The 25,141-nt window shown below is 38.8% G+C and overlaps 1 protein-coding gene across 1 annotated transcript in view; it reads right to left on the bottom strand.

Annotated features, from left to right (window-relative positions):
* Positions 1 to 25,141, bottom strand: part of ATP10D (ATPase phospholipid transporting 10D (putative)) — a 165,065-nt gene that overhangs the window by 6,978 nt on the left and 132,946 nt on the right. The window contains exons 17-22 of the mRNA XM_077136785.1: positions 22,966 to 23,042; positions 20,949 to 21,074; positions 18,178 to 18,378; positions 13,768 to 13,848; positions 12,278 to 12,382; positions 2,245 to 2,432 (exon numbers count right to left, since the gene is read on the bottom strand). Of these exons, the coding sequence (XP_076992900.1) occupies positions 2,245 to 2,432; positions 12,278 to 12,382; positions 13,768 to 13,848; positions 18,178 to 18,378; positions 20,949 to 21,074; positions 22,966 to 23,042 (778 nt within the window). The remainder of the gene's footprint in view (positions 1 to 2,244; positions 2,433 to 12,277; positions 12,383 to 13,767; positions 13,849 to 18,177; positions 18,379 to 20,948; positions 21,075 to 22,965; positions 23,043 to 25,141) is intronic.

Here is a 25,141-nt window from a genome sequence, read left to right as displayed (position 1 = left end):
ATAGGTGGTGGCAACATCACTTCATTCTCTGCATCTGTGGTCACATTGCTTTCTCCTCTACTTTCTCCCTCAAATCTCCTGCCTTTCTCTAATAACACTTGTGACTGCATTTAGGCCCCACCTGGATAATCCAGGATAATCTTCCCATCTCCAGATCATTAATCACACCTGCAAAGACACTTTTTTCGACATAAGGTAACATTCTATAAATTCCAGGGATTAGGACCTGATGCCTTTGCAGGCCATTATTCAGCTGTCTATACGCTTGTTTCTATGATTATCTCTGCTTTATAGATGAGCACATAGGGGTCTAAGAACTAAAGTAATTGCTGAGGTCCCACAGCCAGTGAGGGCTAGAGCCGGGATTTAACACTGTGCTAACTCTGAAGTCTATGTTGGTGAGTCCACTCTATTTCTATGTTGGTGAGTCCACTCTATTTGCTCTAATTGTTTTCAGGTCTCTTAACTTCGGTAAAAGGGCCTAAATTTCTGAAGACCTTTTAGGACTTAACTGGCCTTTTTAATGGCCAGCAAGGGCAGAAAACAGAGATAAAAGGTAGAGGTAAGCAGGCTTTTATTGAAATTGCATCACATAAAATGTTGGAAGCTAAAGCTGGGGGTCAAAGCCTTGAGGAAAATGACACTAAGTTATCACTAGTGAGTCCAGTTCAGGGTGAAAGCCGGAGTCTCAATCAGGGGCTGAAGAATTTATTTATTAAAAAAACAGAGAATAAACTGAGTCCAGCATTGAATTCCTCAGGACTGATGCATCCCCGTCTGTGACACGTGTGCCACCTTTCTTCCTTACGACCTGTGTGAGCTACCTTGCTACTCAAAGTATGGGTTCTAATCAGCAGCAGGAGCTGCAAGGCAGCTGGTTAGAAATGCAGAATCTCGGGCCCACCTGCAACATACTGAATTAGAATCTGCATTTTAGCAAGGCTGTCAGGTGATTCATATGCATATTTAAAATTCAATTTGAAAAGTACCATTAGTATTATATTAGTTTCCTATAGTTGCTCTTACAAATTATCACAAACTTGGCGGCTTGAAACAACAGAAATTTATTCTCTCAGTCCTGGAGAACTAAGCATCTCTGTTTAATAGTAGTAAATGTACAACTATAACCACTACAAAATGACTCAGAGGAGTTTTTCTTCTGTATTTCTAGAAGGAGGCCCATAAAACAAAGGGCTTGTGCCTATTTCGCCTTGTGGTGGTATTATAGATCAGGGTCGGCAAATGTTTTCTGAAAAGGCCCAGACAGTAACAGTTTAGGCTTTGTGAGCCAGTCTAACTACTCAACTCTGTTGTAGTAGGAAAGCATCATAAACAACACGTAGATGAACACAGCATGGCTATATTCCAAAACTATTAACAAAAACCGCCAGCAAGGCCAGATTTGGCCTGTAAGACAGTTTATTAGTCCTGTTACTGATAATATGAAATCATCAGTTTGACTCATGCTGTATCTAGAAAGGTAGAACACCTATTTGCTATAATGTTTTCAGTTAGATAGACTTTATAAAACTATAAAGAGGAAGCCCTCTAAATTCAAAGAATTTATAGGTTAAAAACCCCACTCATATATCCTAGCCATCTCCTTCTAATACATTATTAGAAATGAGGTTAAAGTAAAATGGGAATAAAGGTGTATAGTTTGTAGTGTGTACAGATTGCAGCAGAGACTGCCACTTGTCCCTCAGTATTCATTCTTGCCTTCTTTTAGAAACTCTCAAATTTTAGACACTCAGTTGGAATCCACAGATCTAGGTTCTATTTAATGGGACATAAATAGTGATGTGTGCAACTTCTGGGCCATTCCGTTTAAATAAAAAAGCATAAGTTTTGCTCCCCAGGTCCTCCCTGTCCCCTTTTCCGTGAGCAGCAACGTGAACGTGCTGACAGGCATGCAGGCCAGGGAAACACTCAGGAGAAAGCTGAGCAAAAAGATACAGAAAGGGATCTAGGTCCCTGGACAATCTTGTGAATCAAGGCTGCCTATCCTATCCCTGTGAACAGCAAACCAGCTTAGACTTTTATATGAAAAAGAAGTAAATCTTCCAGTTTGCTTAAGTCACTTTTGTACTCTGGTAAAATAGCAAGACTAGCATTTTAACCAGTACAGAAGCTGATTTCTCCCCCACTAAACAGGATGGTCTGCTCTCTGCTCTTAGTAGTTGCTGGAAGAATTCTAAGCCTTTGGTTCCATTTACCCTCTTGATGATAAAAGAAATGCCATACCTGGGCAGAAGAGCAACACAGGTTGTGAGGACACACACTAAGTAGAACACTGGATCTAGCATGTGCTCTTGCATAATCCAGTATGGGTTGGATGGTGGGTTGCAAGTTACACACACGGCTCCAAAAGTCAAGGCAAAGAGAAAGTAAGACAAGATGCTACCAACAATGACCAGCATGTGGATCCAAGTCTGCAAGACAAGAAGAGCAGGTAATATGAGCATGCTTTCACTGGTAGGGTTTCCTACTTGGCAAAATCTGTTCCATTAAAGAGACACAGCTAAACACTGGGGAGTGGTGTAACAAAAGCTGTGCAAACAAAGCAAAAAGTGCTGAAGAGACACGGCAAGACATATCCTTCACGAATGGCCAGTATCACCAGTCACATTCTGAAAAAGGAAATCAATTACCAGAAGATAATTCAGTTGCCTGGTTGATTCTGTATTGCCCATGTACCAGGCGGTGTCTGGATTTTCTTAGTTTTTTTCATACGGTCACTCATTGGTCTGTTTCTTCATTGAACACTCATTTGTTTCCACACACTTCAGCTATTCACTTAGGTGGGAGTCATTCTCATTCTTAGCACGTGGGAGGATAACATTTCCTCACTCTCTTGAAATTAAATGTGGCTGTCTTGCTTTGACTAATGAAATGTGAGTGCGCGGTGTAATCTAGCTAGGGTTCTCCAGAGAAACAGAATGGGCAGGATATATATATATGTATGTATGTATGTGTGTATACATATATGTATATGCATGTAAATAACATGAGATTTATTTTAGGAACTGGTTCATGTGACTGGGGGATTGGCAGGTCCGAATTCCACAGGACAGGCTGCAAGTTAAGAACTCTGATGAAGGTTTCAATGAATCCCCTAGGAGAATCTGGCTGGCTAAAATAGAGATAAAAATTCTTTCTGATGAATATGCAACTATGTGATGATATTAAGAATTACTGATTGTATATGTAGAATGGAATGATATCTAAATGCTTTGTTAATTTTTTTTTAATTAATAAAAAAAGTTAAAAAAAATTTCTTTCTGACTGCTGAAATAATCAGTTCTCCCTTTAAGGCCTTCAATAGATTGGATGAGCTTTCTCTCATTGCCGAAGGCAATCTCCTTTATTGATTGCAGATGTAATCACCCATAGATGTAATCAACTGACTAATGATTTAAATACACAAAATACCTTTACAGTAACAAGCAGGCCAGTGCTTGCTTGACCAAACAATGAACACCATAACCTAGCCAAGTCAACACATGAACTGATATGTGCAATTTTCCATGCTGTCTCTCCTCCTTCCATGCTGATCAAGAAATTCAATTCCAGATCTTACAGCTGCAAGATACAGCCTGGGTTACTGAACTGCCTCTTAGAGGACAATTGCTCTAGAGCTACCTGGACTCTCAGCAACTTTAGATGAGCAAGAAATAAACCTTTGTTGTGCCATGCCAGTGAGCTTTTTTTTTTATCCACACCATATCAGCCTAACTGATATAACATCACCTGAATTTTCCTGACATAGTCACTTGACTTCCTTCCCTCTAAACCCTATTGCCTGATTATTTTTCCTTGCCATATATATGCTTTTGGCAAGTGTCATTGCAATATTATTATAAATATTATTTATTTTTATATTTTTCTTTAAACTGGCTTACAATTTAAATAGCTTTATTTAGAAAAGAAAGCCATATTACTGCCTTAAATGTAACATCACGATTACCTGTTACCTGAGGCTGGAGTCTTATCTACCTTTATTTTTAACTATTTTGTTGTATAGTATAACATATATGCAAAAGGCAGAAATAAAAAAGCAATAGTTTTCAAAGCACTCTTCAACAAGTAGTTACAGGACAGATCCCAGTTTGTCAGGGGCTACCATATGATCCTCACAGATTTTTCCTTCTAGCTGCTCCAGAGAATATAGGAGACTAGAGGACTTAAATATTTTTTTATCGTCACAATCGACTTTTTTTGTGAAAAAAATGACATACATACAAAAAAGCTATAAATTTCAAAGCACAGCACCACAATTAGTTGTAGAATATATTTCAGAGTTTGACATGGGTTACAATTCCACAATCTTAGGTTTTTGCTTCTAGCTGATCTAAAATACTGGAGACTAGAAGAGATATCAATTTAATGATTCAGCACTCATATTCATTTGTTAAATCCTATCTTCTATGTATAACTTCAGCATCACCTTTGATCTTTACATCCCTCTCTTTAGGAGTGTTTGGGCTATGGCAATCCTAAATTTTTCATATTAGAAGGGTCTGTCACTAACATGGGGTAAGGAGATGGAACTATCTGATGTTCTGGAGAGGCTGTGCTAGGTTTCAGGACTTATCTAGTCCAGGGACACATCTGGAGGTTGTAGGCCTTTGGAAAGTTACACTAGCGCATGAATCCCTTCTGGAATCTTAAATATTGCCCTAGGTGTTCTTTAGGATTGGCTCGAATGGTCCTGGTTGGGGGCTGGCAGGTTATGCTAGGTAGCAAGGTCTAACTGAAGCTTGCATAAGAGCAACCTCCAGAGTAGCCTCTTAACTCTATTTGAACTCTCTCTGCCACAGATACTTTATTAATTACACTTCTTTTCTCCCTTTTGGTCAGAATGGAATTGTTGATCCCATGGTGCCAGGACTGGATTCACCCCTGGGATGTCATGTCCCACGTAAGGGGGAGGGCAATGATTTCACTCGCAGAGTTGGGCTTAGAGAGAGTGAGGCCACATCCGAGCAACAAAAGAGGTCCTCCAGACATAACTCTTAGGCATGCCTATAGGTAGTATAAGCTGCTCTGCTACCTATATAAGCATCACAAAAGTAAGCCTCATGATCGAGGGTATGGCCTATTGATTTGGGCATTCCTAAAGTTTGACACAGTATCAGGGGATTCCCTGAGGGTAAGGTTTAATAGTTCCACATTCTTTCTCCCATCCCTGAGGGGACTTTGCCAATACTTTCTTTTTTTTATTTTTTATTAATTAAAAAAAAATTACAAGAAACACAAAAATTCCCAACACATACACTCAGCAATTCACAATATCATCACATAGTTGCATATTCATCATCATGACCATTTCCCAGAATATTAGCATCAATTCAGAAAAAGAAATAAAAAGACAACAGAAAAATATAACAAACAGAAAAAATTTTTTTTACATGCCATACCCCTTACCGCTCCCTTTCATTGATCACTAGCATTTCAAACTAAATTTATTTTAACATTTGTTCCCCCTATTATTTATTTTTATTCCATATGTTCCTCTCATCTGTTGACAAGGTAGGTAAAAGGAGCATCAGACACAAGGTTTTCACAATCACACAGTCACATTGTGAAAGCTATATCATTATACAATCATCACCAAGAAACATGGCTACTGGAATACAGCTCTACATTTTCAGGCAGTTCCCTCCAGCCTCTCCATTACATCTTAGATAACGAAGTGATATCTACTTAATGCATAAGAATAACCCCCAGGATAACCTCTCAACTTTGTTTGGAATCTCTCAGTCATTGACACTTTATTTTGTCTCATTTCACTCTTTCCCCTTTTCATCAAGAAGGTTTTCTCAATCCCTTGATGCTGGGTCTCAGCTCATTCTAGAGCTTTTCTCAATCCCTTGATGCTGAATCTCAGCTCATTCTGGGATTTCTGTCCCACGCTGCCAGGAAGATCCACACCCCTGGGAGTCATGTCCCACGTAGACAGGGGGAGGGTGGTGAGTCTGCTTGCTGTGTTGGTTGGAGAGAGAGGCCACATCTGAGCAACAAAAGAGGTTCTCTTGGGGGTGACTCTTAGGCCTAATTTTAAGAAGGCTAAATTAGGGTATCCCTAATTTAGTTTCATATAAACAAACCCCAAGACTGGGGGCTCAGCCTATAGCTTTGGTTGTCCACACTGCTTGTGAGACTATCAACAATTCAACTTGGGGAAGTTGAGTTATCCCCCGTTCTCACCATTCCCCAAAGAGGACTTTGCAAATACTTTTCCACTCACTGATCAAATCACTCTGGGATTCATCAGGGCATCACCTGGACAAACCAACAAAATCTCATGTCCTATACAAAGTTCCATGTACTTAGGTGTTCAATCAACTATCTACATAAGTTATATTAGGAGATGCACTAGTCAAAGTGTAAATTGTACCAAATAAACATTTTTTGCTTTAGTCTCACACGTAAGTTGAAATTTTAAAATATTAATTACCATCTATTTTCTTTTTTTTTTTTTTTAAAGAGAGAGGGAGGAAGGGAAGGAAAGACAGAGAGAAGGAAGGAAGGATGGAAGGAAGGAAGGGAGGAAGAAAGGGAAACATTTTTTAAACATTTTCTTGTTTTATTGTATTTTGTTTGTTTGTTTGTTTTTTACATGGGCTGGGGCCGGGAATCGAACCGAGGTCCTCCGGCATGGCAGGCAAGCACTTTGCCCGCTGAGCCACCGCGGCCCGCCCACCATCTATTTTCAACACACTGCTGTAATGACATTCTTTTGTTCTTCCTCATGAAAAAACATTTTTTAAATTTGTACATTAGGTCACTATCATTCTTTGTACAAGAATCATATCTTTGAAGTAATGCTTGTGAGAACTAATTCATATTTCTAGTGTTAATCAGTGGGAAACATAGGTTTATCAACCCCTTTCAATCCTGTTTATCTTCAATATGGTAATATTACTTATAGACCCACTAGAGAACCACCTTCATTCCTATCCATCCTCTTACACTGGAGCTCAACCTTAGTAGTTAACAGTTCACCCATCTCTAGCTTCTATGTATCTCTAAGTCCCCTATATTCTGTACTATAAGCCTCTGATTATACCTTTATACTGGTCATAAAAGTGGAATCGTACAGTATCTATCCTTTTGTGTCTAGCTAATTTCACACAGCATTATGTGCTCAAGGCTCATCCATCTTGTCATGTGCTTCAGGACATCATTTTGTCTTACTGCTGCATTATATTCCATTGTATGTATATACCACATTTGTTGATCCACTCATCTGGTGATGGGCATTTGGTTTGTTTCCATCTTTTGGTGACTGTGAATAATGCTGCGATGAACATTGGTGTGCAAATGTCTGTGCCATTGCTTTCAGCTCTTCTGGGTATATACCAAGCAGTGCTGTCGCTGGGTCATAGGGCAACTTGATATTTAGCTTCCTAAGTGTTCTAGTTTGTTAGCTGCTGGAATGCAATATACCAGAAACAGACCAGCTTTTAAAAAGGTGAGTTTAATAAGTTGCAAATTAACAGTTTTTAGGCCATGGAAATGTCCTAATTGAAACAAACCTATAGAAATGTCCAATCAAACGCATCCAAGGAAAGATACCTTGGTTCAAAAAGGCCAATGAAGTTCAGGGTTTCTCTCTCAAGTGAGAAGGCACATGGTGAACACAGTCAGGGTTTCTCTCGGCTGAAAGGACACATGGTGACCACGGCATCATCTGCTAACTTTCTCTCCTGGCTTCTTGTTTCATGAAGCTCCCCTGGAGGCATTTTCTTTCTTCATCTCCAAAGGTCACTGGCTGGTGGACTCTCTGCTTCTCGTGGCTATGTCGTTCTGCTCTCTCAGAATCTTCTTTTATAGGAGTCCAGTAAAGTAATCAAGACCCACCTAGAATGGGTGGAGACACGTCTCCACCTAATCCAGCTTAACAACCACTCTTGACTGAGCCATATCTCCAGGTAGATGATCTAATTAAAGTTTTGAACATACAGTACTGAATAGGGATTAGAAGAAACTGCCTTTACAAAATGGGATTAGGATTAAAACATGGCTTTTCTAGGGTACACACATCCTTTCACACCAGCACACTGAGGAACTGCCTTCCCTACAGTTACAGGAAGGAAACAGTCTTCCATAGTGACTGCACCACTATACATTCCCACAGCAATGCATGAGTGTCCCAGTTTCTCCACATCCTCTCCAACATTTATAGTTTCCTGTTTGTTTAATAGCAGCCATTCTTATAGGTAGGAGGGTGTATCTCATTGTAGTCTTGATCTACATTTCTCTTACAGCCAATGAAAATAAGCATCACTTCATTTGCTTTTGAGCAATCTGTTTGCTCTTCAGAAAAATGCCTATTCATATCTTTAGCCCATTCTATAGTTGGGTCATTTGTTCTTTTGTGGCTGAGTTGTATGATTTCTTTGTATATACAGGAATCAAACCTTTGTCCGATACGTAATTTCCAAATATTTTCTCCCATTGAGTTGGCTGGCTCTTCATCTTTTTGACAAAGTCTTTGAGGTGCAGAAACATTTGATTTTGAGGAGTTCCCATTTATCTATTTTTTCTTTTGTTGCTTGTGCTTTGGGTGTAAAGTTTAGTAAGCTGCCTCCTATTACTAGGTCTTGAAGATGTTTCCCTACATTGTCTTCTAGAAGCTTTACGGTGCTAGTTCTTATATTTAGGTGTTTTATCCACTTTGAGTTAATTTTTGTGTAGGGTGTAAGATAGGGGTCCTCTTTCATTCTTTTGGCTATTGATATCCAGTTCTTCCATGACCAATTACTGAAAAGACTATTTTGTCCCAGTTCAGAGGATATGGGGGCCTTGTCAAAAGTCAGTTGACCATAAATTTGGTCGTCTATTTCTGCATTCTTGATTTGATTCCATTGGTCAGTGCTTCTATCTTTGTGCCAGTACCACGATCTTTTGACCACTGTGGCTTTATAACTGGTTTTAAAGTCAGGGAATGTTAATCCTCCCACTTCGTTCTTTTATTTTTTTAGCTATTCAGGGTCTCCTTCCCTTCCAGATGAATGTGGTAATTAATTTTTCCAAATATTCAAAGTAGGTTGCTGGAATTTTTATTGGTACTGTGTTGAATCTGTAGATCAATTTGGGAAGAATTGACATCTTAACTATATTTAGCCTTCCTACCCATGAGCAGGGAATGTCTTTCCACCTATTTAGATCTCCTTTAATTTCTTTTAGCAATGTTATGTAGTTTTCTGTGTACAAGTCTTTTACATCCCTAGCTAAGTTCATTCCTAAGCACTTGATTCTTTTTTTTTTTTTTTTGGCATGGGCAGGCACAAGGAACTGAACTTGGGTCTCCAGCATGGCAGGCAAGAACGCTGCCTGGTGAGCCACTGGGGCCCGCTCAGTACTTGATTGTTTTAGTTGCTATTTTGAATGGAATTTTTTTCCTTCACTGACTCTTCAGCTAGGTCATTGCTTGTGTATAGAAATGTTATTGCTTTTTGCACATTAATTTTATATCCTGCCACCTTGCTGAATTTATTAGCTCAAGTAACTTTGCTAGTAGATTTCTCAAGATCTTCCAAGTATAGTATCATATCATCTACAAATAATGGGAGTTTTACTTCTTCCTTTACAATTTGAATGCCTTTTATTTCTTTGTCCTGCCTGATTGCTCTAGCTAGAACTTCTAGCACAATGTTGAATAATAGTGGTGACAGTGGGAAGCCTTGTTTTGTTTCTGATCTTAGGGGGAAAGTCTGTCTTTGTTATAAAGGAAAATTAGCACGAGTTATTGTGGTAAAACATAATAACACCAAACAAACTTCCTTCTTGACATAATCAGAAGTATGAAAAAAGAATCACTTCTTCATTATGCAATATTCAGTGTTATTTAGTGTAGTGTCGAATACCAACTCACAGTACATTCCATTAGTGGTTCCTCATTTTGGGGGAACACTGACTTTATTAATCTTTTAGACTTTTCCTAGGACTTATATTTTCAAACAAATTTTCAAGCAAGATCCAATATTCTCATTTTTTCAGTACTTTATTTTTCTCCATTATTCTCCTTAATTTGTAGAGTTTTCCCTTTTGGTAGATATCTTCAAAAGGGTCATAAAGATAATTCAATTTTGTAAAATGTGTAAACTGCTCAAAAACTTTTGGCTAAATCCTTGGTTAAGATCATCATGCCTCTAAAAACAATGATTTGTCTTCAGTTTCTTCTTCTGTCTCTCCCTTCTTCATTTCTTTTCTTAAATATCCTTCCTTCTTTCTAAACCCTATTTCCCCAATTTTTTCCTTAAGACATATATGCTTTAGGCAAATAAGATAGTAACTTTATGGAATTTAATGAATTGACACAAGGAATTTAAAGAATAGGAACACTGGGTAAAAACCAGCAAGAAGGAAGTGGCAATGACAGCGGCAGGCAAGAGCATGAAGGGAAATAGATTCATGTTCTCCAAAGGGCCGACTCGTTTTCTGAAGGTGTGCACAGAGTCCATGAGCTCTCTGGCACAAGACACAACAAATATTCTATTCACTCAGGTTAGCCAGGTTAGGTCATTATTGCCCATAACCAATGAATCCTGATGTAAACATCAATAAATGTTAGGACCCATGATAATTCTTTAAGTGGTAACAAAAAGCACTTACACAATTCCTAAAAATTTAAATAAATAGATTTAAAAATCAAATCCAAATATTTTACTTAGTATTTCCATTTATGAGCCATCTGATATTCACAGATATTAAACTCTTCCTACACTTTGGGGTTGTAGCAGGTTATAAACAAAGCAAATGATGCTAGAAAAAAAATACTGTGCCCTACTTAAGAATTTATTATTGTCTATATTTCTTCAGCTATTTCCTGTTTGAAATGTATCCATTTACAGATGATAAATATACCCCATAGATCTGGTTAGTCATTTGATCATTCACTTATCCATACAAATATTTTTTGAGTATGTACTGTGCACTAATCCTGCCCAACACACTAATATACAGTGGTGAATGAAAAAAAAAACATGAACTGTGCCCTCATAGAGATAATAGTCTAGTGCATAAAATACACCTGAATCAAATAATCACAGTTATATGTATAATTATAAATTATTATTAGAGCTATGAATGAAAAGAAGAGGATGGTATGAGATAACGAGTGGTAAGAACTCTTTGGTTTGGTAACATTTGAGCTGAGAGATAAAGAGTCCAAAAGTAATATTTGAGGTGGGGGTAGACTAAGAATACTCTCATCAGAAGGCAGAGTAGGTATTAAGGCTCTAACACGGTAAACAGCTTAGAATATTTGAGAAAACGAAGGAGGGACAGTGCGGCTCCAGCCCATGAATAAGCAGAAATGAAGTTGGAAAAAGAAGCAGGGGAGTCATTGCATGAAGCCTCATCAGTCATATTAAGACTTTCAGATTGTATTCCAACCCATTGAAAGTGACAAGAAAGTGATAAGGTATGATGAATGTTTTAAAAAATATGACTCTGATTGCTATGTGGAGAAAGGGCTGAGGGGTTAAGTGAAGAGATGGGAAGACTAAGAGTCTGCAGCAATAGTACAGGAAGAGAAGATGCTAGATTAGCATACAGCAGAGGCAGTGACAAGTGAGGGAACCACATAGGAGGTAGTTTCTTCTCCAGAGATGGGTGAAATATTCTACATCCGCATAAAGAAGCATGAAGGACGTGCTTTCTTCTCCAGAAATGGGTGAAAAGTCTACATCTGCAAAGGAAGGTTGACAATAAAGTTCACTATCTGAGTCCTACATATTAGCTCTGCTGCAGTGAGATGCTTGCAATCATTTTGATGGACAACTGTAACAGTAAACCAGCAACTAAGTTCAAAAACACAGATTTAAATGAATGGTAGAAATTCTGGAGGGAGAAAGATCATTTTTATTATTATGAGAAATACATAAATCACTAAAGTCAGCATACCAGGGATTATAGCGCAACACCTCTTTTTATTTCAGTTGAAAGGCATCAGCTTGGTCATAAAGAATGCTGGCCCTGGACAGATGATTGTTTTTCCAGCCTGACTCACACCTCCAAGAACCATTATCCATGGTTACCACCAAGGGGACAAGACTGGTGGTTTCTAATTTCCCTGGCCTCATGCCAACCTCAGCATAATGGCACTCTCTGGTCAACAGGAACAGTTATGAATCAGCCTTCTCCCCCAAGCCATTACTCCTCTCATTACTGCTTGTAGGGCTTACCGGGGTCACTGTTAATAGTAGACATTTCCTCCACCCATAAAGAGTCACAGGCTACTTCAAAGCAAGGAAACCACACTCACCAAACTCTTGCTTTCAATTACCAGATGGAGGAGTATGATGAACAAAGCAGCTGTGTTCAGGGGATTTCCAAATGTAAAGATGTCAATGTCTGAGCCCTGGTAGGTCTGCAAAGAGATGATAACAATTGTTGGCCTTGGAAGGCTGTACACACTTGGGGACGGAAGACCCCTTAATGATTACTTTGTCAGCTCATCTGAGGCTTGAGATCTTTCTGCAATGTTTCTAATAACTGGTTATTTAGGATAAATTTGAATATTTCCAGAAAACAGATTGACTCTCCCAGATAGGTTATCTACTCTTTGAATGCTTCAGTTGTAATTCTTTCTTTCTGAACCATAATTCAAATTCCTAGATCCTTTTACTCTAAGTCCTATCTCTTTAAGGTATGTAAACACATCAAATTTATGCCACTTAATAGAACTTCAAACCTTTGAAGCAACTATTATGGCTACCCTGAGTTTTTCCTCTCCTCAGTAAATATCCCTTCCTCTTCTAAGTATATGTCTTCAAGTCCTTAAACTATTCTTCAAATGACATCATTTTCTGATATTTCAACATCCTAGTCAATCTCTTCTGAATACGTTTTTGATTTTCTTGTCTATACTCCACTTGAAATGCAGAATACCCTGAACAGTCTAGTAGGTTAAATCAAGCGATTTTACTTGAACAAACAATGGAAGTTTTTAACTTAGAAATGATCACCTTTTCATTCTTAATACTGTACAGCTAACACCATCCATGATCAACTAGTGTTTCCTTCTGGGGTAAGGCTGTGTGCTAGGCAGCCATCCCATGTTGCTTTATGGACCGTGTCAACCTAGCATGTTCATTTTAATATTTTCAGTCTTTTACATTTACTTAATATATTCATGGTTCCTTTATTCATTATTTTATTCTATTTTTATTTTTTTTATTATTTTTTTTGCATGGGCAGGCAGTGGGAATTGAACCTGGGTCTCGGGCACGGCAGGCAAGAACTCTGCTGCTGAGCCACCATGACCTGCCCCCGTTATTCATTTTAATATGTTCTTTTCTTAGTTATATTTCTTCCATTCTTTACTCATAATTCCATTTTTGTCTTTAATTTGTTTTTGCTTTTGTTTTTTTTTTTTTAGTTTTGGGACGACTACAAAGACTTTTCCTGGTAGAATGAGTGCAGAACTCCTTATGCATTGCTTTCATATTCTTTCTGCCTTTCTGAATTTTGACTCATCTAATTACACGGCCAGGCCTTCAATCTTGTTTAAGTCACTGGCAACATTTATTAAGTGGCACAGAGCTAATGAGAGATCCAAAAGGAAACAAATGAGCACTTCTCTCCAAATATAATCCACTAACTGAAAACAATTTTGGATTTTAAAATAATTTAATCAGTCAATAATCACCCTGATTGAGCAATGTGTCTTTCTGAATGTTGCTACTGGTGGCACAGTACAACAGTCCTCATAGATTCAGTAATAACAAATACATTCAGTGAACAAAGACTCACATAGTAAGGCACAAAGAAGCAGACCAAACTTTGATAAAAGGCATCCAACAAGGTGATCCAGAAGGTGAGAGGTAAGTATGCCTGGAAATGGAACAGACGTATGAATAATATTAACAGGGGTCAAAGCAAAGGCGAGGAACAACACCAGCAAGTACTTGTCTTTACTTCTCTAAGAGAGAACGCTCTATTCTTGCCTTCATTCTCTCACCAAATAGGAGGAATTTGTCAATAGCTGTGGGAACGGGAAGGTGGTAGTTGAATGAGATGGGTTCACAGGTGAAAACGGTGAAAAAAGTTCCAGAAGGAACTCCTCTTTACCTCCTTTTGTCTTCAACAGTGGGTCAGTTTTAAATAAACCTGAAAGTGTATATTACCAACATTCCATGTCCTATGATCAGAAAGTACTATTTTTAAAAACTTCCCCAGATCCATCTGTTTTTCTCTATCTTCTCTGCTTCCAAGCCACATCAGCTCTATGAATGACTGAATAGCCATATAAGAGGCTTCTTTGTTTCACCCATCCCAAATACAATCTTCCCACAGCACCAGCTGGTTTTTGAAAAATGTCTATCAGTTCCTATCACTCCCTAATTAATCAGATTGACCCCCTTGAATTCCTCTTATGAATTCCTACTACGTTTTCAATAAAGCTTAAATTCATTGCCATGGTCTATAAGGTTTGGCACGGTCTGCCCACTGCATAGGCCACCAGGGTCACCTCCTAACATTCATCCTCACTCAATACGCTCCAGCCACATGGGCTTTTGTTCTATTCCTCAATCATGCCAAATCTGCTCTTTCCTCAAGGTTTTAACTATGCTATTCTCTCTGCCTGGAACTCATATCACTTCTTCATAAAGGAACTCCCAACCAGCCAAAAAGTTGTGCCTGCCCAATCACTTACTACCAAGGCACTCTTAGAAATCTCTCATCACTGTCAAAAATAACCTGTTTATTTAAAGATTTTCCGGATTTCTCATCAGAATACAAGGATCACAAAGTCAGACTTTGTCTCTTTTATCCATGTGATTAAACCAGGGCCTGGTTCATAGTAGATACACAATTGATACTTGTTGAATTAATAAACTATTCTTATATAATAACTTTCAACGCCCTGGAGTGTTTTCTACAAAAGCTTGTAGAAAGAAAGAGAAGGATCAAGTAGAGACATTGGTTAAGTGATTGAAAACAGTTTTTAAGAACAAGACCCAACTCTGACTGAATGGTAATGTCTGCTAGGATAAATGGGCATGAAGAAGGATTGAGGCTGCATTCTGACCCAGTATGAAAGTGTGCTGTGATTATTAGTGATGTCTCCACAGACAAAAATGGCAGCACAAGTACCATACCCTCGAGCTCATCATAACATGTTCTTTGAATCTTGTTTCCTTCCAAATACAGAATCAATGCAATATAAATATACAAATTCTCCATATACATTCTTCAAAAGACTACCCTCAGACTTTTTGTATCTATTATTTTATTTACTGTTCTTATCTTCTGGAAAATCAAAGCAAAGACAATTTGTTATTTTCAATCTACATTTCCCTGTGTCTCCTTCTACTATTTCCTCTTAGAAAATGATGAGACATTCTGTCTGCCCTTCTTTATTCAAGTGTCCATAAAAATCTAGAAGAAAACAATCAAATGGTGGAAGAGAATGTGTCAGAGTCAAAGAGGCAACCAAAGTGCCCCTAGACAACAGAATGATTTAGGGACAAATTAAAATATAATTTCATGCTTCTGAAGAAATTGAGATTGCTGAAATAATCTAAAACAAGAAGGAAAAAGTTACAATTTTTGCCACATGAATAGCTGGGCTTATTGAAGAGAAGTAAGAAGGGTCAAGGATAAAATGAATTGAGAGACTTAAGGGATCAACTTCTAGGATCTGAAAACTGAAAGGGGAAATATAGACATGAAGTCAAAGAAAGAAAAGGAGACTGTGAAGGTAATGTGAGACAGTAATAGACAATTGCATCTTGGAAGGGAAATGTGTGACAGCAGCCATCCAGACCTTTAAAGGAGACAGATTTGATAAACCCTGAAGAGTAAAATAAAAGACAGGAAATGGCCCAAACATAAAATGGAATTTGCTTGGAGGTCAAGTGCAAAGAAAGGGCAACTTCTGGAAGGTGAAGAAAATGAAATCAATTACCTTTTATCAATGGCTACTGCCTGTTATTATCATACATTATAAACCTGGCCAGTTCAATAGAACAATGTGTGCAAAGGATTGAAAACAGGGTTTCCACAATAGGAAACAATGACCTCAACTCTTCTGAGGGTAAGGACCAATTACTACTTTATAAATGGATTTTTAGAACACTTGCTATAGAAACTTGAATGGTTCTATTTGTCCCTTCCCCAAAGGACTTTGAATTTTTAACTTACTTCTGGGCCAGGGGACATACTTATTGAGATCAACTACACGTTCCTGGTTTCTAGCCCTTGCACTTTAAGTTGTTCCTTGATCTGAATGGATTAGATGATATTAAGGAATTATGAGTTTCTTATTCCTTGGAACCTCAATGTTTGACTTCTGTTTCAGCCTAAAGACATTACATTCTTCCCCAGTCTAGAAAGGCACTCAGGTCAGGGTAAAATTGGACTAACTAAAATATATGCATCATTCAGCAATTTCCTCTAAATTCCGAGTTAATTCTGGAGAGTAAAAGTAACAATATTGAGAGGTTAATATGGCTAGAAATTTCATATGCATTATCTCATTTAATCTTCACATCAGCTCCCTAAAGTAAAGAAACCAAGGTACAGGAAAGTTAAGTAACTTATCAACATCACACATCAAAGAATGAGAATTTGAACTCAAGTAAATATAACCTATTTTTTACATGTGCTGATCTGGGTCAGGGTCTTCAGGACAGTGAATGAAGTTCAACCCTGAAATTTCTTGTGATGAGCCTGACTTTTGTCTGTTCAGCATTTCTAAATGGGAACCCTTTTTCCTAATTCTGTCCATGTGGTTCAGGTGGAGATGACTCAGCCTCTGTACTCAGAGCCAGATACATATCCCAGGCTTGGTCAATGAGAAAATGATCTAACTACAGTAATCAAGTCAGGAAAGGCATGTAACTCAAGTTAGGCCAATGAATCATCACCAAGAAATTTATAGCTGCTTTAAGAATAATGATGTTCTGTCACCAGTACGCCTAGATTTTGCAGCTATGTAAGCCAATAAATTTTCTTTTTTAACTAACCCAATTTGAGCTGTGTTTTCTGTTATTTGCAACTGAAAGAGAATTAATAGCATCCTTTTGCAAGACGAGAACAGCTGATTAGGTTAACCCACTCAGCTTTGTCCACTTGTGTGTGTCCATAGTCTCCGTAGCTATCCTGATAATGTATATATGATAGGACTTTGGACTTCTGGCCATTAAACACCAAAGCAGGGAGCCCAAGATCTAAAGATTGCATCAAAGACCTTTCTGTTTAGTAGCATAATGGTAAACAGCATGGGCTCTGATGGCTAAGGTTGCCTGCCCCATTCCTTTAGCTCTGTGACATTGGCAGATTGCTTTGGGTAACTCCCTGTGCCTGACTTTCCTCATCCACAAAGTGGGAATAATGAGAGCACCTACTGTGTAAGGTTGTTTTGAGGACTAGATATAAGCGTGTTAAGTACTTAGAGCAGCACCTGTCACGTAGTAGGCATTTATACATATTTGTAAGCACTATGTTAGTGCTGGTTATTATTAGTTTTGTGAAGGATAAATTAGAAAGAAAAGAATTTGAGACTGTAAGTCCAGGTAATCAGCTACTACAACACTTCATGCAAAAGACAAGGAGCACAGAGAAAGAAGGAAGGAAATGGGGGATCAAATATGAGCAATATGCCAGGATAGAGATCATTAAACAGGTTTCAGGAAAAGGGAGCTCTAAACAATGAAAGTAGAACCTGAAGAATTTAACTCTGACTTGGAACCAGACAGAGGTGGGTTCATGTCCCAGCTCAATGAATTTTCAGCTGTGAGATTATGGCAAAATTGCTAAACTTCAAGACTCAGTTTCCTCACCTTAGAATGGGAGAAGTACTAGGTTCTGAATCAAAGCATTTTGGTGAAAATAAATGAGCCAGAGCAAGTTTAGTAGTTAGCATAATAGATGGGACAACAGGGTTTAGTAAGTGCTAGAAATTATTAGTTATAAGGTCTCACAGACTGGATTTCTTCTTACATGTACCTAAAGCATTTCATAGTTTTATCTCTGTGCATCTCAGGGACAAGTAACTTAAAATCTGCCATGTTAGGAGAGATCTTTTAAAATGAATAGATACTCCAAGTGGTTTTAAATAGTTCTTAATGTAAGGCAACATCTGGCCTGGGCTGAATGGAAAATGCATTGACTTTGAAAATAGATGAAATTGGTCTAAGAATCTGTTTTAGCACCTACCTCTGATTTCTGACCACTCTTGTAAAGTTCAGGCAGCAGCATAAGGGTCTCCGCAGATACATCTTTCTCCAAAACTCCATAAATGACAGGAGGGGCCGATGTAAAAAGGAGGTTGAAGAAGATCAAAACCCAGTAGTCGGTCATGGATGTTCCTGCAAACCCACAGAAGAACTGGTACCAGAAAAGGAGGTTCACATAGGCCTAGGGATTCAAGAAAAACATGCGGATCTTAGGAAAAGCAATGCGTGTTATGGCCATTAATTCCCTGCTCTACCACTTTGAACTCTGTGATACCGTCCTCTTTGTGAAACTTGGTTTCCTCACATACAAAATGGGAGACCAGAATCTACCTTGTAGCTGTTTTTTGTTTTAGTAAATTAAAACATATTCATATATATCGCTATGTGGTGCTGGAACAGTTCAAAATGCTTTATAAATAACAATCCATTTAATCTTTATAATACCAGGGGAATCATTATTGTTTCCATTTTACAGTTGAGGAAACCGAGGCACAGAGAGGATAAAAAACTTGCCTAGCTAGGAAGTGGCAGGACCAGTATTGAAGTTGAGGCATTTAAGCTCTAGATGTCAATCACTTAGCTCACTATTTGGGCATGGCAGGCACCAAGCAAATGTTCAATCTCTGGCTTTCTGGTTTCACAACTACTTTCTAGCATTGAAGTAGATGATACCAGTAGGTGACAACTGTACCAGTTTGCCATGGACTGAGGGGTTTTCCTGGATGGGGATAAAACCCCATCAATGATAAAACCAGGACAGTTCCAGGCAAACCAGACAAAAACATTCTACATAGTTTCCTCCAGAATTTTATCTCCGAGAAACTGAGTCCACTATAGCAAAAGCTGTGTGTTTTCAAGCAAGGCAGGCCACAGGAAAGGATACTGGACTTAGATTTCAGGGATTTTGCTTCAGGGCCTGAGGACAGCTCTGTGACTTTAGGTAACTTGCTTCCCCTCTCTAAGTCTTTGTTTCCTCATCAGTCAAATGTGAATTATAACACTTCAGGGTTTAGTGTCCAGATCAAATTAGAAAGTACATTCGTGATCTGTAGAGTGCTTTACAAATGCTTAGATACCATTATCACTGGCATCGCAGATTTCGCTAGAACACCTAGGACAGGGACCACAAGGCTTAGAATAGAATTTCTTTATTCTAGGATCTATGGGCATGCATCATACCCTGCTCCTGAAAATGTGTATCACTTTGGGGATACATCTGGTTTGGGATACTTCAGAAGGGAATGAATCCATAGTCTTCATCAGGATCTCAAAAGCTGCCCATGCCCTAAGAACAACTGTCTTAGAAATTAGAAAGATAAGCAACTCTAATGACTCCTGGCACTTGCTCTTTTTTAGGGCTATACAACATTCATTGTTTCACTAAGTAAATAAGAGGTACGAAGTGTGGAGAAAATCACTATGAATGGCCATCCACCGGTTACAGAGCAGAACAACCACTGGAGTCCTTATTTCTTAAAATATACTCTTTACCAACCAATATTCCCTCTCTCTCTAAGAACACACAACATCTCTTTCTAATACTAGTGTTTCTTAAGCCTTGGGTTTAATCTATGTGGGTGGGGACTTGTGTCATGATAAGGATAGGAAAGTGCAAAGGTATTTTTTTTTAAGAAATTTGGGCCAAGGGCTCCTCTCTAAAAATCACTGACTGCTAAGTCCTAAGTTATAAGCCATGTCTTTCTTCAGAATCCCACATTCAGGAAGAAACTTCATGAATGTCAAACAGTTTCGTACAGTATGAGTAAATGTGTGAATACAAATTAGTAAAGTACTGAGAGCTTCCTGAAAAGTTTATTACAGCAAAAGTCCTCCTGCTGACATATATACACACAGATCTAAATGTCACATCCAGGATTATACTAAAAATGACCCATTTAAATACTTTTTTTTTTCTAAAGATGGTATTTCAATAGAGTGGTGCAAATTTCATTTATTACTAACATTCTACAGGTGGACTTTAAAGCGTAAGAATAAATATGGTCTAGAAAATTAGGGATATTTACATAATCACCCTACCTGGAAGGTGCTTATGTGAAGCACTGTAAAGTCAACATGATGTTATAAAAGAGGAAAATGAAATTTAAGTGGCATGCCAAAGGCTGCACCAGACAGAGCCAGGACTTCTACTCAAATTCTTTAGGAATTATGTAATCAAAACAAACTTACTTCATTATCAAATAGGTACCGAGCACAAATATATTTAATGGGCCTGCTAGAGAATTCTTGCATCTGTGAGTGCTAGCCATATACAGACCAAGCAGCTATATGGCTATAGCTGGGCTTACATATATATTGATGTATTCACTAAATCAGAAGACACATCATTTGGAGATAGCAAATTATTTCTTGGTATCTACTGTAAAATGGAAGCAAGCCTTTTCATTCCCTACTGTCAAACAACATTAAACATTTCAAAATTCTGCTTGTCATAACCTTTTAAAAGAAGGTCAAAAATTGGATTTTAAATGAACCAGACAAGATTTAATTGAATTTAAATACACAGGGAGTTGTAAAATGCTAGCAGATGGACAAGTACAGCAATTTGCTGTCAGCAGCTGAAACACAGCATATTCCAGATAATTTCTGGTAAGACAGCAGGATTGTTCTATCTGTTCCCAAAACGTCAATATGCAAGGTAAGGCTAGCATAGGACTCTTTTTCTTCATCCTTTATGCAATCAGGATTGAAAGGTGGGAAAGGAAAAGGGACAAATTTTCTAGAGTTACATACCACATTCTTGTAGAAAAAATAGAGAATCATATTGGAAAGTCGTGTATAACACCAGTGTCCATGGACAAGAAGGAGCTTGCTGAGATGTTTGAACTGAGAAATGGCAAAATCACTGGCCATCACAGCCTGTGGAGGCAAAGGGGAGAGAATGCCACCCAGAGTGACTGAACATGTTACAACACAAATGCCTGTTGGCAGCCTGAGCATCACCAGGTTCAGATCAGTCAGATCTGCTTTTTAAACCTCACACACAGATCAAGAAACCCCATGAATGTAGATACTTAATGAACTGCTAAGGGTTACTGCACAGCTTTCCCCTATGGTCATATGAAAGAAAACCTCTACTTCCATGGATTCTACTCATGATGTAGTTTCAGCAAATAGACATTCCCTAGAAAGCAGCTCTCTTAGCAAGAGCTATTTTCTACACTATACTATGCATTCAGCTTCTTCTCAATGAAGAGAATAGTAAGAAGTATCAGTCATGACTTTATATTACTTTGTATTACGTGTCAGACAAACGTATTTGAATCTCTCATCTGGCATAGAGATGACATAATTTTCAGTTCTCAAGATACCCTCAGCCCCACATCCCACCTACCTCTGACAGCATTTGTTACATTCATGTAAAGCAGTGCTTTGGATGACAACCTTTTATTTGAACTCCGTGTATAAAATACCACCCAACAAATATGCACACGCATACACACACTTACACCCAAACAAATAGTGTTGCTCCTACTCTCTAATTTATTCATATTCATATTCTCTCTCTTTAAGAACATTAGATCCTTTATTCAAATTATTAGTACCTTTCCTCAGTATTAGAATTTAACAGTTATCGCAAGGTGTGGTGGACAGAATTATATACCCCAGTTTGGACGTGTACTTGGTTGTGGTCCACATACTGGTATGTCTGTACCCACAGTGAATACCATCTCTTGAAGATGTTACATCAGTTAAGGTGTGACAAAACCAAATTAGATTAGGCTTTAATCTAGATTACTGGAGTCCTTGAGAAGCAAGATGGAATTCAAACACAGAGAGAGAAAGAGCCACAAGGAGAGGCTGGAAGTTAACAGAACCCAGAGGAGAAAGGAGAAGACATCACCAGTGAGTTGCCATGTCACAGAAAAACCAAAGACCAGAGGTCGCAAGCAGACAACCCCAGAACACTAAAGTTTTGGGGGAGAAAATATCACCTTCCTGATACTTCAATTTTGGATTTCTCCTCATGTCAAAAGCTTAAGCCAATACATGCCCATCATTTGAGCCAACTTGTATGGTGCGATGGTTAGGCGCATGTGTCAACTCGGCCAGGTGATGGTGCCAGCTGTCTGTGAGGGTATTTTGTGGGCTTAACTCATTAGTCAGTTGATTGCATCTCTGGCTGATTACTTTTACCATTAACTAAAGGGAGTACCTTCCACAATGAGAGATGCTTAATCCAATGAGCTGGAGGCTTTTAAGGGAGAAGTGATGATTTCAGCAAGCAGAAGAGAGAGCTTTCATCTCTATTTCAGCTGGCCAGTCTCTCTCGGTGAATTCACTGAAGACCTTCATCTGAGTTTCTAGCTCACAGCCTGCCCTATGCAATTTGGATTCATGTACCTCCATAGTTGTGTGAGACACATATAAAATCTCATAGTTACAGATATCTCCTGTTGGTTGTGTTTCCCTAGGGAACTTTGACTAATACATGTGGGTTGTTTTTTTTTTAGCAGCCAGAAAATTAAGACAGGGCTAAACAATGTATTTCTATGATATAGAGAAGCTCTATTTTTAAAAACTGAACAAGTTGAACAAGTGACCAAACAGCTAAAATTAGCCAGGAAAATGCCAAACACATAATATGCACCCAGTAAATAACCAGTTAATGATGGATACACTCCCTATTTCCCAACCCTGGGCTATCCACAGACAACTTCACTCTACCACAGAGATTTTACTACAGAGAATGATGCCCTTGGGAGGGCAGTTTAAGATCATGGAGCTTGGGTTCACCACATCCACTCACCTGCATGCCTTCTTGACCGGAGATCCCTATTCCAATGTCTGCTACTTGTATCATGCTGACATCATTTGCACCGTCACCTTTATGAGGCAAAACAAAAGGCGAGAGACATAACAAGGGTAAGGAAGCATGAAAACTTTGCAGATCAATAGTGGCCACTTGGAGCAAACAAAGCCTTCAAAGTTTATCTCATTTCTCCAAGTAACCTGGAAGCAAGTTAAGTAGAAATCGAATGTGACATCCACTGCCATCAAGAAGTCCAAATTCCTTAGTACTACCTTCAAGTCCTGCATGCTGGAGCACCTACCTGGGCTGATCTCCCCTTTTTTTCCATGCCACCCACTGTACTTTCAGTTCTCCAACTATAGCCCGTTCATTTTAGCCACTGAAATATTGGTTTTTCTTTTCTTATAACATATTCCTCATCACCTGCAATTCACCTTGCTGAACTTCAGTTGCTTTTACTCTCAGTTTAGATGTTACTTCCTCTGGGAAACCTTCCAATGTGCCTTTAATAGATCAGATGCCCCTTCACCAGGCTTCAGCACAAACCTATATGTACCTCTATCCTATGTTATTGCATGGTATTATGGTTACATATGGATTTATTGGTCTCCCCCAAATTGGAAGCATCTCAAGAGAAGTAACTACATTCCTGCAGGTAATAGGATTGATTGTTTCCAACTGCCCACCTACCATTCACCTGCTTTCTGGTAATAATACCCAGATTTTCCTTGGGAACTCTGAATCCATGTGGTTTGTCAGGGCCAACCCAAACCCCCGGGTTTATGGGAGGGCAATTGACCCAGACCTGGAAAATTACCATCTTCTGTTCCCTCGCCTCATTGTTTGGTGCAGGGACAGGTACACGACCCCACTTAATTCTCATAATTAAAGTGTTTAATTGCCCTAGCGTTAGAAGCACATGGATCCAAGAGCTTGAACAGTCATTTGTTTATATGTTCATTCAAAAAAATATTGAACAAAATTTAATTCTAGTCCTGATACTTCACTGCAACAATCTTAAAAGAAGTTCTGTCTTTTCACACCCTACTCATATGGTACGTGGTAAGCCTGAGAACTTTCAGTGTCTACATACCACTATGAAAGGAGCATGTACCTGACTAGGAGGAATCCGGGGAAAAACATATTGAAAGAGATTGCTGAGCCCTCATCTTGCTAAACCCTAAACATTGAAGTTCTCAGGGCTTCATCTCATGCTGCTTCTTTCCTCCATTTATATCATCTAATATAAAGGCTCAAAATATCATAACTAGATTTATGACTTAAAAATTTATATGATAGTCAATTCTTCATTCCCAAATTCCTGACTTGCAAACCTAGCAGCCTACCTGACAAGAATTTTTCAAACTTCACACGTATAAGTCAGACCCAAGTCCTGATTCTCTTCTCCGTCACTTCCGTAAATGGCAGCTCTATATTTCCTGTTCTCAGACAAAACCTTGCATCACCCTTGATAACCCTTTCTCTCATATAAAAATCCAATCCATTAGCAAATATCCACAGCTGTTCCTTCAAAAAAGGTCCATTGTCTGACCACTTTTCGTCACTTAGACTGCTACCATCTGGGCCCAAGCCACTATCATCTTTTGCCTCGATTATTGGAATAGTCTTTTTATAGTCTCCTGATTTATGTACTTGCACTTTAAGAGCTACTCTCAACACAGTAGTCAGCATGATCCCTTTAAGCCTAAGGCAAGCCATGTTGCTCCCCTGCTCAAATTCCCACGGCTCTGGACCACTCTCAGAAAAGAGCCAACATTTTATAACAGACTCTAAACACCTGCATGATGTGGCCATTTCCCTTGTGTCATGGTTAGGGACAGGTGTCAACTTGGCCAAGTTGTGGTACCTGTTCATCTGATTGGGCAAGCGCTGGCCTGTCTTTTGCAATGAGGACATTTCATAGGATTAGGTCATGATCACGTCAGCTACATCCACAGCTGATTCCATTTGTAATCAGCCAAAGGGGAGTGTATTCTGCAATTAGTGATGCTAAATGCAATCATGGGAAGCCTTTTAAGGAGGACTCAGAGGAGACAGGTTGCATTCCTGCTTTGGCTGGTGAGCCTCTCCTGTGGAGTTCATCCAGGCCATTCATTGGAGTCATTGGCTTCGCAGCCTGCCCTGTGGATTTTGGACTCTGCGTTCCTACGGT

This window comes from Tamandua tetradactyla, chromosome 19 (genome assembly GCF_023851605.1).
Source record: "Tamandua tetradactyla isolate mTamTet1 chromosome 19, mTamTet1.pri, whole genome shotgun sequence".
NCBI lineage: Eukaryota > Metazoa > Chordata > Mammalia > Pilosa > Myrmecophagidae > Tamandua > Tamandua tetradactyla.
Note: the sequence above shows the minus strand (reverse complement) of the source record. Positions and strands in the feature narration are given on the sequence as shown.